Source organism: Acipenser ruthenus, chromosome 8, assembly GCF_902713425.1.
Source record: "Acipenser ruthenus chromosome 8, fAciRut3.2 maternal haplotype, whole genome shotgun sequence".
Taxonomy (NCBI): domain Eukaryota; kingdom Metazoa; phylum Chordata; class Actinopteri; order Acipenseriformes; family Acipenseridae; genus Acipenser; species Acipenser ruthenus.
This window is the reverse complement of record NC_081196.1, coordinates 63,898,177-63,915,936: the sequence shown is the minus strand read 5'-3', so window position 1 is coordinate 63,915,936 and position 17,760 is coordinate 63,898,177. Positions and strand designations below refer to the sequence as shown.

General features: G+C 46.0%; 1 protein-coding gene across 7 annotated transcripts in view; it reads right to left on the bottom strand.

Annotated features, from left to right (window-relative positions):
- Positions 1 to 17,760, bottom strand: part of LOC117407294 (gamma-aminobutyric acid receptor subunit beta-3) — a 97,405-nt gene that overhangs the window by 54,662 nt on the left and 24,983 nt on the right. For 3 of the 7 annotated variants that reach the window (XM_059029475.1, XM_059029476.1, XM_059029480.1), the window contains 2 exons: positions 4,826 to 4,917; positions 4,639 to 4,706 (listed from right to left, as the gene is read on the bottom strand). The exons of 1 other annotated variant lie outside the window; for it this stretch is intronic. In XM_059029475.1, coding sequence (XP_058885458.1) covers positions 4,639 to 4,706; positions 4,826 to 4,917 — 160 coding nt within the window. Of the gene's footprint in view, positions 1 to 4,638; positions 4,707 to 4,825; positions 4,918 to 5,009; positions 5,690 to 17,760 lie in introns of those variants that run through there. 3 more of the 7 variants (XM_059029477.1, XM_059029478.1, XM_059029479.1) reach the window with 2 other exon arrangements.

The window sequence follows — 17,760 nt, the reverse complement described above, 5'->3', positions numbered from 1 at the left end:
AAAAGCCCTTAGAAAAGTGTCCCATAGTAAAAGCATAGAGAAGTATAATACAAGTGTGTGAGTGTAATGTATGCTAAAGCATATAAAAATAAAAAAAAAAACATGGCGAACCATGGTGAATTCTGGGAAGACTGGAAAATGACTATGCAAATTTACTGTGGCAAATTTTGGTGTATTTTGTGTATGAATTATTAAACACATCCTTTAGAGTGTTTCCTCTGGGTGAGTCACTTCAACCTGTTCCTTTGCCTGCCTGGCCCAGCCCAGCTGGTGTAGTATTACAGTAAGGACCTCATTAATAGGCAAAATGCAACACTGCTGATCAATTGTGAACCAATAATAACAAACAACAAAACAACCATTAAAGTACGACATTAATAATGTAACGGAACAGCATCATCCTCATCAACATCAAGCAGTGCACAGGAAACAAGAGCAGCTATTAAAAACCTCAACTCTTAACTCACTGTAGAGCAAAAAAGAAATGCTCTTACAAACAAATGCATCTTCACACATGATAGGAAGATTAAAACAAACTCAGACTCATTGGGGCACATTTACTAAGCTTTTGCTTCAGTGCCAGTTTTGAAAACTAGTGAAAGGCAACACAGATATAAGTAAGTGTAGGTTAAGTGCATGTAAGGGTCAATGGCAACACTGTACAGGAAGTGTCTCCAATTACTATGCATTTACATGGTAGTTACTTAGTGAATACATGTGAACTTACACATACACACAATGGTATTGTGCATAGTTACAATGTACTTAATGTGTACATCTGTTTACATGATGTATGTAGGTAAATAATTGTGTCAGAAAAGGATTAGGGTTGGGGTCACATTGTGCAAATAGATTTACACATGAAGTACAATGTAACTATATACTAACATTGTAATTGTGTGTAAGTGCACATGTTTTTACCAAGTAACTCCTATGTAAATACATAGTAATTAGAGACACAGTGTACAGTGTTACCGGATCAATAGCCTTTTCTTTATTAGTAGCTTAAATAAAAGATGCAATTCACCTTTACAATAGCACATGTGTGTTTCATATAGGAACATGTGACAGCTGTGAAATGAAGGCAATGCACTCCAGGTAACACACACTGGAATGATTGTGTTAGCTCTGTGCACTTTAAAGGCAACATCTCTCTCAATTGGGTTTAAAGCAAGCATTAGCAGGAATGCCAGCGAACAATGCATTAGAATCAGGAAGCTCAGATTATAGGAAGGCATAGACCAATTTAGAATGTTTAATATAGGGCTAAGATTTCAGAAAAACACACATAAATAAATAAACTCATAATGAGCACTTAAGGTCACAATTTAAACCATCTCAAGTTTCAATCTCCAAATTAGTTATTATTTGTTTATTTCGCAGACGCTTTCATCCAAGGCAATTTACAGAGACTAGGGTGTGTGAACTATGCATCAGCTGCAGAATCAAGACAGATTTCCATCCTTATGGAAGTATGTCAGGAGTCTGCATTGCAGGCCCTATTCCTGGACATTTACCTCACAGGTTACTTAAAGAGTTGCTTTTTAAAAGAATAAAATAAAGCTTGTGATTTCTTCTTATAATGTTGATGAAGAAACCAACAAAAGTCTGTTTCTTCATTATCAAACTGTATTTTATTTTAAAACAAAATGTAGGTTTTTAAAAGAAAGCATTCTTTAAAATGAAAGCTTTGTGAATAGGGTTTTTTTTGCATTCAGTATTTAAATATCTGCAACATGGTGAGAATACAGACTGGGTAAGCCTTAACAGATGAGTAATGCTGTTCGTCAGCAAGGTATCAAAGAGAGTTTAAAAACCGTGACTGAATAACATTATTCAAAGGCACCTTATACATGGGAAGGTAAGGTACCAGTATTGATCCCAATCAAGATCAAATGATGATTACGAAATTTGTTATTTTTTTAAAGGAATCTCAATCACAAACTCTGGATGACTGTTATCCAGATTATGTTTTGAAAAACCAGCCCCAGGAGACAACTCAAAACAAGTTATATAATCAATGATGCTAAAGAAGATCCCATGTGTTTCTATACCTGAAAGGGGATGTTGCTCACTGTATAAAAGGACAGTCATTTAATGGGTAGAATTCCCAGGAAGCCCATAGCCTGGATTTAAATGTTTCCTTCCATAATGTGTTGGCTACCTGACTTGCTCCCTGACTGTGAGTCTGTCCTGAGTGTTATCTAGGCATCAGAGTTCAAAGCTATTGGAGATGTCAAGCTGCCATCCCCCAGACTTCTTTTCATGGATCTGCCCCCTGCAATTGTGAATCATGTAATTAATAATAGCATCACTACCTTTCTGTGTGGTAATTGGACACTGGTTATGCTTCAGTGTTGCATAAATACGGGTGTCAGCTTCTTCCAATAATTTGGCTAGTCAACTGTCAGCTGTGCAACACACATTATTTCACTGCAAAGCTCAAAGCACCTTCTCCTTTAGCCCACATATTAACGATGACTAGGATCATTACAGCAGGTCACGTGCATTAAACAAAACCCTTTTAGTTCCACTGATCCTGTTATTGAACCGCACAGGACGATGACTTATTAAAATAGGCTCATTGTGTAAAAGATAGCTTGAACAGAGGCATGTATGTTTAAACATGAAATGAATGTTATACTGTTTTATGGGTTCAGGATCATGATAAGATTGAAGTTCCCATTGCAAGCTCAGTTTTAAGGTGGGTTTGTAAAATGAAGGTTCAGTAGAGTGAAAATAAGGGATGAAATCCACACAGGACTCTTAACATAGAAATGACTGTCTGAGGTTTAATTCCCAGCAATGGTTTTGCATTGAACCTTGAATGTGGTTACAAACTATCGGATGTCTTTGCCTCTGTACAGCTATGGCCAAACATTTTGCATTATAGAATGAATTCATGTTATTTCATAAAGTTCCCTGAAAAATGCTGAGTAATGTTATGTTAACATATTGAATTACATACCACTTTGTAGTTTTCCATATACTTAACGAAAAACTGACAAAAATTGAAAAATGTGACATTTCAAAATCTAACATAAAAATACTGTATAACGTTTATGATTAATAATGTTAAATAAAATATCTAAATTATGTTCAGATAGTTTTTTTTTCGTTTTTTTTCTTAAAGTGAATGCCGAAGATAGATTTCTGGTAAAATTGTTATGTATTCACTAGTACTAAAATGAAACTGTCTGACACACTGAAAAAGGCTTCTTGTCAAACGTTTAACATGTAAACAAGTTGTCAGAAGCGTCCCTACCTCACGTGGTCTGCGTCTCTGTCTAAAGAATAGATTCCGCAGTGTGTATGGTGTTCTTCCAAATGGTGGCCTTATCTAGTGTATCAAGATCCACAATGTTATTATTGACTCCCATGGTGATGTACTGTTCTCTCTCTCTCTCTCTCTCTCTCTCTCTCTCTCTCTCTCTCTCTCTCTCTCTCTCTCTCTCTCTTTCTCTCTGTTCTGCGGCAAATGTTTTGTACATAGCAAATTTAAAAACTGCCATTCATCCTGCATAAACATGTTGAAAAATTAAAAGTCACAAAGGAACCACAAAACAGTTAAACAAACACCTTTTATACAAATTGCATTTTGTAAACAGCTTGTATTTAGGGCATCATGACATCATGATATCTTTATACAGATATTAAAGTCCAGTTGACACCTAACATTTTTTATTTATTTTTTAAACTAAGGCTTAACATATTTTCAGTTAAAACATATTGAAACTCTACAATATAAAGATATACTCCACAGTCATTTCCGAAATTGATGATGTTGCTATTTGTAATTTCTATGATCCATGAGCAATTGACATAGATAATCAACAAGTAATAAGAGGTGTGTGCACCGGCAGCAAGCTGTTCCCGTGCAATTCCACGCGGCGTTTACATTTCAGTACCCTGGACAGCGCACAACGGGATACAATACATTTACATTCACAACGTGTGTGGACCCGATCGGATACACCTCCTGTGATAACGTGTCGTTTTCAAATCTTGAAATAAATGAATCCCTGTGGTCTCAGTATGTAGGTTTTCAACAGACGCCATAGTGCCCATTCTGCACGCGTTACGATAGTAAGGTAGAAGTTTTAGCAAGTCCTCACATTGCAATAACCATGTCACACAGAACACCCGAAAGATACACGCTTACGACGAGCCACGCTTAGCACCCACTTCAGTGGATATTAATTCTATTTGATTAAATTACCTGTTTATTTCAGTTAAATATGCAATTGCTAACTATACGCAGAGTACCAGAGACAGTAATATAACTAGTAAGGTTCAGGGCACATATAGCATCGAATTACCCTTTCTTCACACACAGCTGAACGTTTTGTTGCAGTTTTCATGTAAACTATAAAATGCTAATAACAAACAGTCTTGATGCGGTACAAGCTTCCAATACATTAATATCTAGTGTACAAGCTTGGGCAATTACCATTCAATATGTTTGTGTTCATATCAGTAACTGAAACCGTGTTTTTGCCAAACAAACATTAGGCCAATTACAGTAGCCTGTCAAGATACCCCTTCTATAACGTGACATGTTCTGCATGGGTGTAGCATGTAATTCTGGTGCACGCAAGAAATTGAAACCGTTCATAAAAACACTGATCTGTCACTTACCATATTTACTTCTGATACCATGTCTATACTGGCTACGTCTATGCTCATCCCAACAGCAACCGGGGGACCTAAATGAGAATCATAAAATATCTTGGTGAAGCATATTGTAAGGTGGTAATCGGAGCGCTCGTTACTTCAGATGCAAATTGTTGTAAACAAACAAACTATACAACAAGAGCAGACGTACCTCCAAAGTCTGGTCTGAGTCGTATGTCATATCCTTTTAACAGCTTATCCACAGTCTCTTTTACAAACGACATGTTCCCCGGCTCATTGACGCTGTAAGAAAGAAAACGAGACGCCGGGATTATTTCTGTTTTTAATACGGAAGAAGAATCCCTCGTTCCAACAATGTAAAGTGAAGTGCCTACCTCTGTGCACAGCACACCACTGCTACTAATACTGGTGTCGAAAGAATACCAAACAGCCGCCTTCTTTGAAACCCCCACATTCCTTAAGGTGATCTTTTATAAACAACAACAGGACTGTGTCAACACGACGTCGTGAAGCGTTAAGTACCACCCTAAACGCAACCCAAGCGACTACAGTGGAATGGATTCCATTGACACGTCTTTGATTAAGAAGTTTTTTTGTGAAATGTCTTGTGTGTTAGAGAGAAGGTTTCGGCTCAATCTGATGTGTCCAACACCCCTCCTTTTGCGTGAGAGATGTAATTAAAAAGAGCTCTCGGAAAAGATGATGCATTTTGCCCAAGACATCGCCGCGAAGCAGTACTGACTCTCCTTGATTAACCAGACCTCCACTTCACTTCATTGCGCTTCTTCAGTTTTGTTTTCTGCTTCTTTGATACCCCCTTGCAATATCCCCCTCCCCTTTAAAACAATCCTTTTTATGAAACCGTGACACATCGATCGCAATAAGATTATGCTTTCACGCTAAACACCATCTCCGTGCAATACCTCTGATTTCGTGTAATTCCATGCTGGTAGCAGGTTTATATTGATATCCCGAAGCCAGCGTTTTTAGTGTTGCGCTGGACAGTCATTGAAACTGGGTGATCCCAACCCACGCTGGCTTGTTTGTGAAACTTGGCGTGCCAGTCACAAAGGATTCACTATATAGCAAAGCACCCACGTGATACGCTGGGATGAAAGCTTGTAGAAGTGGGGTCCAGCTGATTGGCAGAGCTCACGATCACATACAAGCTCCAGGGGGTTAGCAACAATGGCACCGAGGTGCGAACCTCCCTTCTGGGTCAATACAGCAGAGGGGGGCTCATTTAGAGACAAGCCAGAGGAAACGGATTGCGTGCAGTTCAGTTTATTTGTGATACAGTGTTGCAGACTGCATTCTATCACTAAGGGAGGCAAGCCATTATGGATTACATTTATATCCAATGCCACTAATGGAACAGGCGCCCCGGCAGTTCTGCAGCTAAAACACAATAGTAACAAGGTATTCATTCGGATGTAGCTTCTGATGTACAGGCACTCTTCAGGAGCGGCTGTATTCAGAGTAAAGCAGAGCTATTTATGGAATTGATCGTTGCAAATATATTCAGGAGGTAAGAATGGTGCTGCACACAGGTGTAAGGTTACATCTAGATGTATACTAAATGTACTGGAATTACATTTTATTTAAATCGTACAGTACAAGTTTTGAAAGCTAAGTGCAAAATGTTTTTAGGATAGAAAGGCTCTTAAACTGAGCAAACATATACATAGATGTTAGTGTAATGTTGTGATGTGTGTTTCTTTAAAGACTAGACTAACGAGGCCAGTGTAAACATGACCACTAGGGGAACACTAAGGGTGTGCACTGGTAAATTCTCCCCCAGAAACACTGAGTTTGACCCTAGTGAATAATACTGGCATCATTCCACCTTGCTCAGGTCTTCTGAGAGACAGTCCCAACGGTCAGATCTGCATCTGATTTTATAAAACATGCCAAATAACCATGACTGCAGAAACAGCACAAACTAAAAAATAAATAAAGATTATGAAAACACATGAATGTTGTGCAAATTCAGAGGATATAATACACTTATTTAACAACCATCAAGAAATTCTGCATGAATATCAAACTTTATTTAATTCATAATAACCCTTAAACCTAAACCTATTTACTATAGTGTATGCTTCATTTGATTTACATGTTTATTTTTATTTTGTTGGAATACAGTTTCTAAATCTTAATGATTAAAGGTCTGCTAAATGCAGCCATGATGTTTGATGCTTCCATTTAACGAGAGACAAATACACCTTAGTGTAGAGTGGAGATCATCTGTGTTAAATGGCTAAACTCTATCTTTAATGTTCTAAACAGCTTACTGTGAGTAGACAACAGCATTGTTTTAAGTATGTCACCAATTCAAATGAGGCCCGGTATGTCTCTTAAAGAGCAGCTAGGTATGGGTTTGAAACAGCGCAGCTACATTCACTAATTCTTTGAATGTATTCTCATGTACATCAGGTACTCCAGAGTGTACCATTAACCTGTCCCCCTGCAACATGGTCACAGCGAATGGATCACAGGGCAGCCGGGAGACAAATTCATTGTTACACTCTGTGTACAAGATGTACTTGGAGGCTCTGAGAGCTATACTGAGGCCGCATGGTTGCCTTGGATGGAAAGACTTAACTGAAAGTTAATCTAAATAATAAGAAGAATACATTTGTTAAAATAGCTTTGGTATTTCATAGCATTCCAAGTTGCCCTAGTTTTGTATTTAGAGTTTAGATGTCCAAGAATCTGCCTTTTTAAAGAGGAGCTCTGCTCCTGTTCCGTTCCTTCTCCTGGAAATGTACATTTAAATAGAAAGAGACAGAACCTCCTGTCATGGCAAAGTGCTCCCCCAAGACAGCTGATCAAATTGCAGCGGTGGAAATCCAGTCCCTCTGCAGCTTGTTCAGATGATCAGATTGCAGGAGTGGAAATCCAGTCCCTCTGCAGCTTGTTCAGCTGATCAGATTGCAGGAGTGGAAATCCAGTCCCTCTGCAGCTTGTTCAGCTGATTATTATTATTATTATTATTATTATTATTATTATTATTATTATTATTATTATTATTATTATTATTTATTTATTTCTTAGCAGACACCCTTATCCAGGACGACTTACAATCATAAGCAAATACATTTCAAGTGTTACAATACAAGTAATACAATAAGAGCAAGAAATACAATAACTTTTGTTCAAGTGTGACAAACCACAATTCAATAATACAGCAGATAATAGTGATAGTTACATCAGGATATGATTAAATACAAAATACTACAGGTTAAACACTTGGCAGATTACAGCATTCTGAAGTACAGGATTAAATGCAGTAAAATAGGGGGCAGATAAGAGCAAAATAAAGCACATTTAAATGAAGGGTGATAGTGTCCCAGGATACAAACAGAGGAGTTCTACAGGTGCTGTTTGAAGAGGTGAGTCTTAAGGAGGCGCCGGAATGTGGTCAGGGACTGGGCAGTCCTGACATCTGTAGGTAGGTCATTCCACCACTGCGGAGCGAGGGTGGAGAAGGAGCGGGCTCTGGAGGCAGGGGAGCGTAGCAGAGGTAGAGCCAGTCTTCTGGTGCAGGCGGAGCGGAGAGGTCGAGTGGGGGTGTAGGGAGAGATGAGGGTCTGGAGGTAGCTTGGTGCAGTCTGGTCAAGGCATCTGTAGGCTAGTACAAGAGTCTTGAACTGGATGCGAGCGGTGATCAGATTGCAGGAGTGGAAATCCAGTCCCTCTGCAGCTTGTTCAGCTGATCAGATTGCATTTTTTATCCACGGTAAAAACAGTAATTCAAGTGTTTGTGCATTGGAGAGCTTTGTAGTACAAAGAAAGTAATAAACAAGATGGGTTTAATAGTTTATGACTTGCAAGAGAAAAAATGCACAGCCCAGGATTAAAGCAATAGATTTTGAGAAGTATGAATAGATCATTGAGTGCAGGGATGATAAAAAGTGTATATATGCCACAATAAATGTGTATGTATATAAATTAGCAAAAAAATAGCAATTTGCCACAAACAACCCTGTCTTAATAATCCAAAGTATCCAGATGGAGCCTGTCGATTGATTTGGAAGTCAAGAGTAACTGTTAAATGAGTTTTCACCCTAAGAATTGGATAGAATGGATTTTCCTATGACCGGTTACAGTAATAATGCAGTATTACATTACTGTAGTCATTCTGTGCCATGGAATGACCTCCCTGCCAGTCAGTTGATAGGTTTAGAAAAGGTCTTAAGACTTATCTGTTCGGTCTTGCATTTGGTTAAAGCCCTTGAGAAGCTTTAAAGCCCAATCTGGTGTTTGTATTTATGTGCTGATTTTATGGTTGGCTTGTTTATTTCTCTTTTAGATATTGTATTTTTTAGGTGTGCACATGATAAGGTGCTGTGTGTATGTGTGTATATATATATATATATATATATATATATATATATATATATATATATATATATATATATATATATATATATATATATTGCAACACAGCAGGGAGGGGGTTCAAATCCTCCCTGCGTAAGACATGTGCAGGGTATAAAAGAGAAGCAGTTAGTTTGCTCAAGGCTGCTGTGTAGAAGGAGGCAGAAGAAGTGTTCTGCTACCGTGTAGTCGAGAGAAAAGGGTGTGCAGTGTAAACCTGTGTGGTTTGGTTGAAGCTTTTTGTGTTACAGGTAGACGGCCTAGCTGTCCTGTGTTAGTTAGGTTCCTGTGTGTTTAGTTAGTGCTCGTATAGAGCTAGGTGTTTATTTTTTGTTTTGTTTTGTGTATTGTGTTTATAAATTAAAAAATAGCGCTTTAAAAACTCCATTCCTGTGCTGGGTCTGTGCTTTTTAAGGGGCAACGAACTACGAGTGGGTGCGGCTCATTTACTATATATATATATATATATATATATTTAAATCAAAGCTGTTGTTGTAGTATTCTTTCCATAGTGGTTAAAAGCATTTGCTATCCAGACCACGGCTTTTTTTCTAAGGCATCTCATCTGATATCAGGCAGAAGGGAAGAGCTCAAGCCTTTTACCGATAGGATCTTTATTTGTTTCAGTGTCTGCAGACCACATCAAGTAAGATCAGCTGTGCTGGAATAACAAGTGTAGCAACATGTGTGTAACAGTGCCTTCATGAACGAGCCAGGGTGTGAGGCTCATTGCTCAGTGATGTTAGACGTTAGTTCAACTATAATATCTGCTTTCCTCTGTAGCCTGGCCCAAAATCCAAAATTGGTTTGTTCATCTAAAATGTAATTGAGTTTTCAAAACCCAAGTTGAACTATTCAGCTGATAGAAACTTCCAAATGAGTGCAACTCATGGTGAAGACAAGAATTCCCTGTGAGGAATAAAACCAGCAGTAAAGCAAGAAGCGGTTCTTGCAAGATCTTTACCAGTAAAGTTACTTGAACTCCTTGCCTCAAAACAGGCCCTAATTGCCAAGATAACATGAATTAAAAAAGAAAGCCTGGCAAAAAACAATTGCCAAATTTCTCAGAGCTCAAAGTTTATTATTATTATTATTATTATTATTATTATTATTATTATTATTATTATTATTATTATTATTATTATTTGTGTCATTAAAATGACCTTCTATCTATGTTGTTGGAATATAATAGGAATATTCTGACACTCGGGCCATTGCTGTAATTTTACATAATTTCCATTGCTCAGTTCATCTCACCCCCTGTGCTCTCTGTGCCATTAAACATACACCACTTAGCTCTGTGCAGCTCAGTAATCCCGCCCCTAGCACAGTGACACAGGATTACACATCACAGCTCTGTGCAGCTCAGTAACCCCACCCCCAGGCACAGTGACACAGGATCCCACTTCACTTAGCTCTGTGCAGCTCAGTAACCCCGCCCCGAGCACAGTGACACAGGCTCACACCTCACTTAGCTCTGTGCAGCTCAGTACCCCCGCCCCCAGCACAGTGACACAGGATCCAACTTCACTTAGCTCTGTGCAGCTCAGTAACCCCGCCCCCAGACACAGTGACACAGGCTCACACCTCACTTAGCTCTGTGCAGCTCAGTACCCCCGCCCCCAGCACAGTGACACAGGATCCAACTTCACTTAGCTCTGTGCAGCTCAGTAACCCCGCCCCCAGACACAGTGACACAGGCTCACACCTCACTTAGCTCTGTGCAGCTCAGTACCTCCGCCCCCAGCACAGTGACACAGGCTGTGTCTCAAATCGCTTCCTATGCACTATCTCCTAAGACCTATGTAGTGTAGTTCCCTTTGGGACACACTTCAACGTCAGCATTCCCCGCTGTTAACTTTGACCTTCAAGGCAAATGGCGCGATTCTAAAGCGTATTTCCTTAATACCTATTGTAATGCCTTTGGTGGAGTGATGAGCTCCCGAGACACTTCCTACCAGAGTGACCAGAGTCTGGGATCTCCTGGATCAGGAACGCTCAGAGTGATGAGCTCCCGAGACACTTCCTACCAGAGTGAGCAGAATCTGGGATCTCCTGGATCAGGAGCGCTCGGAGGGATGAGCTCCCGAGACACTCGCTGCCAGAGTGACCAGGGTCTGGGATCTCCTGGATCATGAGCGCTCAGAGTGATGAGCTCCCGAGACACTTGCTGCCAGAGTGACCAGGGTCTGGGATCTCCTGGATCAGGAGCGCTCGGAGGGATGAGCTCCCGAGACACTCGCTGCCAGAGTGACCAGGGTCTGGGATCTCCTGGATCACGAGCGCTCGGAATGATGAGCTCCTGAGACACTCGCTGCCACAGTGACCAGTCTGGGATCTCCTGGATCATGAGCGCTCAGAGTGATGAGCTCCCGAGACACTTGCTGCCAGAGTGACCAGGGTCTGGGATCTCCTGGATCACGAGCGCTCGGAGTGATGAGCTCCCGAGACACTCACTGCCAGAGTGACCAGGGTCTGGGATCTCCTGGATCACGAGCGCTCGGAGTGATGAGCTCCCGAGACACTCACTGCCAGAGTGACCAGTCTGGGATCTCCTGGATCATGAGTGCTCAGAGTGATGAGCTCCCGAGACACTCACTGCCAGAGTGACCAGTCTGGGATCTCCTGGATCACGAGCGCTTGGAATGATGAGCTCCTGAGACACTCGCTGCCACAGTATACAGTCTGGGATCTCCTGGATCATGAGTGCTCAGAGTGATGAGCTCCCGAGACACTCACTGCCAGAGTGACCAGAGTCTGGGATCTCCTGGATCATGAGCGCTCTGACTGATGAGCTCCCAAGACACTCGCTGCCACAATGTCTTGGAGGCACAGAGCTACACAGGGCCCTGGTCTGGTACTGGGTTCTTTAGACCACACCCATGCGGAGTCCATCCATGATATCATGGCCTTTGTCAACAATGGGCTCTAAATGGAGTACTATGCACCATTTCTTTTGATTAATTTCTCCAAATTAATATTTAACTTACAGTTCTTTTCTATTTTTAAATTAGTTAAATATCCGTCCTTGTTAGCACCCTCTTTTTGAATATAATGTAGTCTCTAATATGGATATTTAAATAGCACTGCTACTGCTACTACTACTACTACTACTACTGAGAGGTCGCACTTTCTGTGAGCTCCTCACTTCCCACATTAAAAACATTTAAAAACAGTTATTTAAACTTTTTATTTTTGAATTCTTTTTATAATTTAGTTTATCTAAAGTAGTAGTGCACCTTTTTAGTTAAAAACATTTTGGTTTAGTGTTTTTATTTTTTATTAAAAAACACTTTTTAGTTCTTCCTTTCTCTCCCTGCACGTGCCTGCATAAGCAAGTGCAGGAGAGATTTTTCTTTCTTTGAATTTTCTTCCTTTTTTAAACACTCCTTTTATTGATTTGTTAATTTTACTTTAAAGCTTTTATTTTTGTCTTTTTAGGAAAATTATTTTTATGTAAGTAGCTGTTTTTAGTTTTTAGTTAAAAATCGTTTTGTTTTAAAAAAATCCCCCATCTCTGCTGTGTGCAGAGTGGGGGAAGGGCAGGCAGGGAGCACAGGCCGTGTGCTCCTTTGTTTGCCCTTGGTTTGATTTTTTGATTTTGATTTTCTTTTAAGTTTAAAGCTATTTTTTAGCTTTAAACTTTGATTTATTTTTGAATTTTCCTTTTACCCCTGCACTGTTGTAGTGCAGGGGTGTGTCAATTTGTATTTATTTGTTTATTTAAAAATAATAAATAAATAAATACGTTTGTTTGTATTATTAAAAAAAAAAAAAAAAAAAAAAAAAAAAAAAACCCTTTGTTTTTGATTGTTTCATTTTTATTTTTGTTGTTTTTTTTAAAAAATAAATATACAATTTTTGTTTGTTTGTTTTCTTTTTAATTTTACTACTCCTGCACTATTGGAGTGCAGGGGTAGTTATTCATTTTTTATCCAAAAAAAAAAAAAAAAAAAAAAAAAAAAAAAAAAAAAAAACCTAACTAATTTTGTTTTGTTTTAAAACATTTCTGTTCTGTGCGCCCCTGCACTATTGGAGTGCAGGGGTGCTCAATTTGTACTTGTGTTTGTTTTGTTTTGAATTTTTGTTTGTTATTTAATGAATAAATAAATAATAACTAGAAATAAAAATTAAATAATGAGTGGGCAGACAGCACAGCCCACAAAACAATGGGCAAAGGTGGCTGCAGGGGAGGCTGCAGCCCCTTTCAAGAACATAACCAGGAGGCACGGGGTCAGGTGCCTCCTGAAGGACTCCCTCTCGATCGAGGGCTTTGTCAAGGCCATGGCCAAGGTGGTGGGGCCATCGGCCATCGTGGCGGCCTCCAAGATGTACGGCAAAGCCGTCTTCTTTTTAAAATCGGAGGCCGCCACGAACACGGCGATCGAGAGGGGTCTCGCGGTGGCGGGGATGTTTATCCCCGTCGAACCGCTCGCGGGCCTGGGCACAAGGGTCGTCCTCTCAAATGTGCCACCTTTTTTGAGGGACGACCTGCTCAGGCCCCATCTGCAAGCCCTGGGGGAGCTTAAAACAGCTATCCACCCCCTCCCCCTGGGCTGCAAAGACCAAGCCCTCCGCCACATCTTGTCCTTCCGCCGCCAGGTGACTATTCACCTGGCGGGGAGGGACACCGTGGAGGGCAGCTTTGTGGTCCCCTTCGAGGGGACCAATTACGTTATCTTTTATTCCTCGGAGGAGGTGCGGTGCTTTCACTGCAAGGAGCTGGGGCACCAGAAAAAGAGGTGCCCCAAGCTCCAGAAAAGCGCCAAGCCACCCGCGCAAGCACCGCACCCCTCCGAGTCCACCTCGCCCCCGGGGCCCTCCAAGAGGCCCGCAGAGAAGGGGGGAAAAAGAGTACCCGCCCCCCTCCCAGTAACATCCGGGGGGGGAAAGGGAGAAAGGGCCCCCGAGGCGGCCGGACCCTCCGCGCCTCCCGAAAGCGCGCGGGGGGAGAAGGCCGCCGAGTGGACCTTGGTCGCCCGCCGCAAGAAGAAGGTGGCGGCCAGGTCCACCGGGGAGGCCAAGCGGGGGGAGACGAAGCCCGCCGCCGCACCATCTGGCGGTGGGTCAGGGGGAGTCCCAGACAAAGGTACTCCCTCGACGGCACCCCCCGCAAGGCAGGGCGGCAAAGCCGCCCGCAAAACCAAGCACCTCATCCCCGGGTACGATGAAGAGAGAAGCGCTGCCGGAGGTGTGCTCCCCGTCGCCGTGGCAGGGCAGGGGACAGCCTCCGACAGCCTCAGGGGAAAGAGAAAGGCGCAGGCGCGTCTTGCGTGCACACGTCTCGGCCTCTTGCTGAGGGTCCCCGGGGGGGCGATAGAGGGCCCCCAAAAAAGAAAGAGACCGCCTCGGCGTCCCCCCTCTATCGGCGACGAGGGCTCCGGCCCTCGTGCTGCCACGGAGGGGGAGAAAGATCCATCTCCCGAGGCGGTCCGGGGCTCCGCAAAAGCAGCGGAGCCCATGGAAGAGGCCCCCGCCGAGAGGCCAAAGGGGAGGGAGGAACCCGCGAGGGCAAAAGAAGCCCTTCGGGTAGATCCCCTCCCCGTCACACCACAGACCTCGGAAGCCGGCCCCGACCCTACCATCGGGGGGCCGGCCGCAGCGGAGGTCGCCGAGGGGGCGCAGGAGGGGCCCCCGAAAGAACAGCTGCCTCGGGCACCGCCTTCCTCCAACGGCGACGCGGGTCCTGAACCCTGTGTTGCCGAGGAGGGGGCGGCGGAACCAGCTCCCGAGGCAGGCGTGGGCTCCACGGACAACGCGGAGCCCATGCAGGCGACCCCCGCCGAGGGGCCGGAGGGGGAGGAACAATTACCCCTCCCGGAACAAGAGTTGCCTCGGGCTCCCGAGGCAAGTGTGGGCTCCGCGGATAATGCGGAGCCCATGCAGGCGATCCCGGCCGAGGGGCCGGAGGGGGGGGTTGAACCACCCCAACCAGAACAAGAGCTGTCTCTGGCTCCCGCCTCCGTGGAGGAGGCGGATTCAGCTCCCGAGGCAAGCGTGGGCTCCGCAGACAACGCGGAGCCCATGCAAGCGACCCCCGCCGAGGGGTCGGAGGGGGGAGCTGAGCCCCCCCAAACACAACACGAGCTGCCTCAGAATTCCCTCTCCTGCGGCGACGGGGGTTTCGGCCCTCGTGCTGCCGCGGAGGGGGATGAGGAAACACCCCCTGAGGCAGCGGCGGGCTCTGCGGAGCCCGCGTTTACATTGGTCTCCGGAGCGCGGAAGGGAGGGGAAGAACCAGAGAGGGCAGAAGGTGGTGCCCTCGCGGTAGATCCCCTCCCCGAAGTGCAACGGGGCCAAGAAACCGGTCCCCGACCCAGCATCGAGGGACCGGTTCCAGTCACCGAGGGGGCGCGGGAGGAGCCCCTGAAACAACAACCGGTGACTGATGCGGAGGAAGGGGAAGGACCCGAAAGGGTGTATCCCCTTTCTCTAGGGGAGGGAGGGGAAGGACCCGAGAGGGTGGATCCCCTTCCTCCGAGGGCCAAGGACGGGCCTGAGACCGTGCCTCGGCCCTCGAAAGAGGGACTCAGATCGGGAACGAGACCATCCGGCTCGGCGGCGTACGCCGAGCGCCCGTCTGCGCCCCCTAAATCGAGGGTGCAGACGGTTCCCGTGAGGGTCCCTCCGCCGGACTCTCCTGCCGCGTCCCCTGGGGGGGGGGCGCGCGGAGAGACTGTGAAATTGAAAATAAAACGCAACGCACTCACTCACCAACGTGAGTGCGTTGTGCTTCTCCATCGCGAGGGGGGCGATGGAGAACCGGAGGAGAGGGAGGAGGACTCAGAGTCCACATGTAATGTGGGCTCGGAGAGTCTGTCCGCCCCTTCTCCGGACATCCCTGCGGCGGAGCTCCTGGATTTCTTGGAGGCCACCATCCACCGCAGGGACAAGGTCCAGCTGGCCCTGGACAAGTGGGGGGATTTCCAGAGGATCCTAAACTCTGTGAGATCCTTCCTCAGGGCCAGCCACGCCAGCAAAACTTCGGGCACGTACGTGCACATACGTGCCCGAAAGTTTCACGACCAGTTGGTGAACTTCGGGAGATCTCAGGATCTCCCGTGAGTGTCACCAACTAAACCTGACAGAGGACCATGTATCGCATCGGGACCGTGAACGTCAACGGATGCAAGGACCATTTCCGCAGGGCCCAGGTAATCTCCTTCCTGAAAAAAGGGGGTTACTCTGTGTGCTTCCTGCAGGAAACCCACTCCACCCCGCAGGCCGAGGCCAACTGGCTGCTGGAGTGGGGGGGGAGAGTGTCGTTCAGCCACCTCACCGAGTCATCTTGTGGGGTGGCGACGCTCTTCTCCGGGTCCTTTGTTCCTACGGTGCTCGATGTGGTCAATGTCGTGCCGGGCCGTCTGTTGCACCACCGGATCCTGGACGGGGACGTTACCGTTCACCTGGTGAACGCGTACGCTCCGTCCACGGGTCCGGCGAGGGTCCAGTTTTTCCGCCGGATGTCGAACCACCTGAACACCATCGGCGCCGACGAGCTCGTGGTCCTCGGGGGTGACTTCAACTGCACCCTCGAGGCCGCGGACCGGGTGGGGCGCGAGCCCTACCCGCTCTCGTCGGCCGCCCTGAGAGAGCTGATCGCTCGGCTCTCTCTGGTCGACATCTGGCGGTGGCAACACCCGGACGCCTCGGCCTTCACCTTCACCAGGGTGAGGGAGGGGCGGGTGTCTCAGTCCCGGATTGACAGGTTCTACGTGTCGCAGAACCACGCTCATTGCGTTCGCGCCTCCGACATCAGGCCGGCGCCGTTCACGGACCACAACCTGGTGGCCGTGACGGTGGCCGTGGTGCCAGCTAGGCATTCCTCAGCCTACTGGCACTTCAACAACAGCCTGTTGGAGGACGAGCGCTTTGAGCGGTCTTTCCGGGACTTTTGGACGGTCTGGCACGGCAGGCGATCTCGCTTCCCCACCTGGCGTCAGTGGTGGGACGTGGGGAAAGCGCAGATCAAGGTCCTCTGTCAGGAGTACACGAGGGGCGCGAGCAGGCGGAGGGACTCGCGGATCGAGCGGCTGGAAAGGGAGCTGCTCGATCTGGAGAGCCGCCTGGCTCGCGGGGACCAGCTCGAGCAGAGCGCGTACGAGGAGAAGAAGTGCACCCTGCGGGACCTGCAGCTCCAGCGGTCCCGGGGGGCGTTTGTGCGCTCGCGCGTCCAGTTCCTCCGGGAGATGGACCGCGGCACACACTTCTTCTACGCGTTGGAGAAAAAGAAGGGAGATCGTAAAAACATCACCTGCCTCCTGGCGGACGACGGCTCCCTTCTGACGGATCCGGAGAGCGTGAACGAGAGGGCCAGGGCCTTCTACTCGGCCCTCTTCTCTCCGGATCCCGTCGACTCCGACGCGTGCAGGGTTCTGTGGGATGGGCTTCCCACGGTCGGCGAGGGCGTCCGGGACGAGTTCGAGGGCCAGCTGACCCTGGCCGAGCTCTCCGACGCCCTCAGTCAGATGCCCTATAACAAATCGCCGGGCATCGACGGGCTGACCGTGGAGTTCTACAAGAAGTTTTGGGACTTGCTGGGGCCCGCCTTTGCGCGGGTCCTGGCGGAAGCCTACGAGACCGGGGAGATGCCCCTTTCGATGAGGCGGGCGGTCATCACGCTCCTGCCCAAGAAGGGGGATCTCCGCTGCCTGAAGAACTGGCGCCCGGTCTCGCTGCTATGCACGGACTATAAAATCGTGGCCAAGGCCGCCTCCCTGAGGCTCAAGTCCGTGCTGGCAG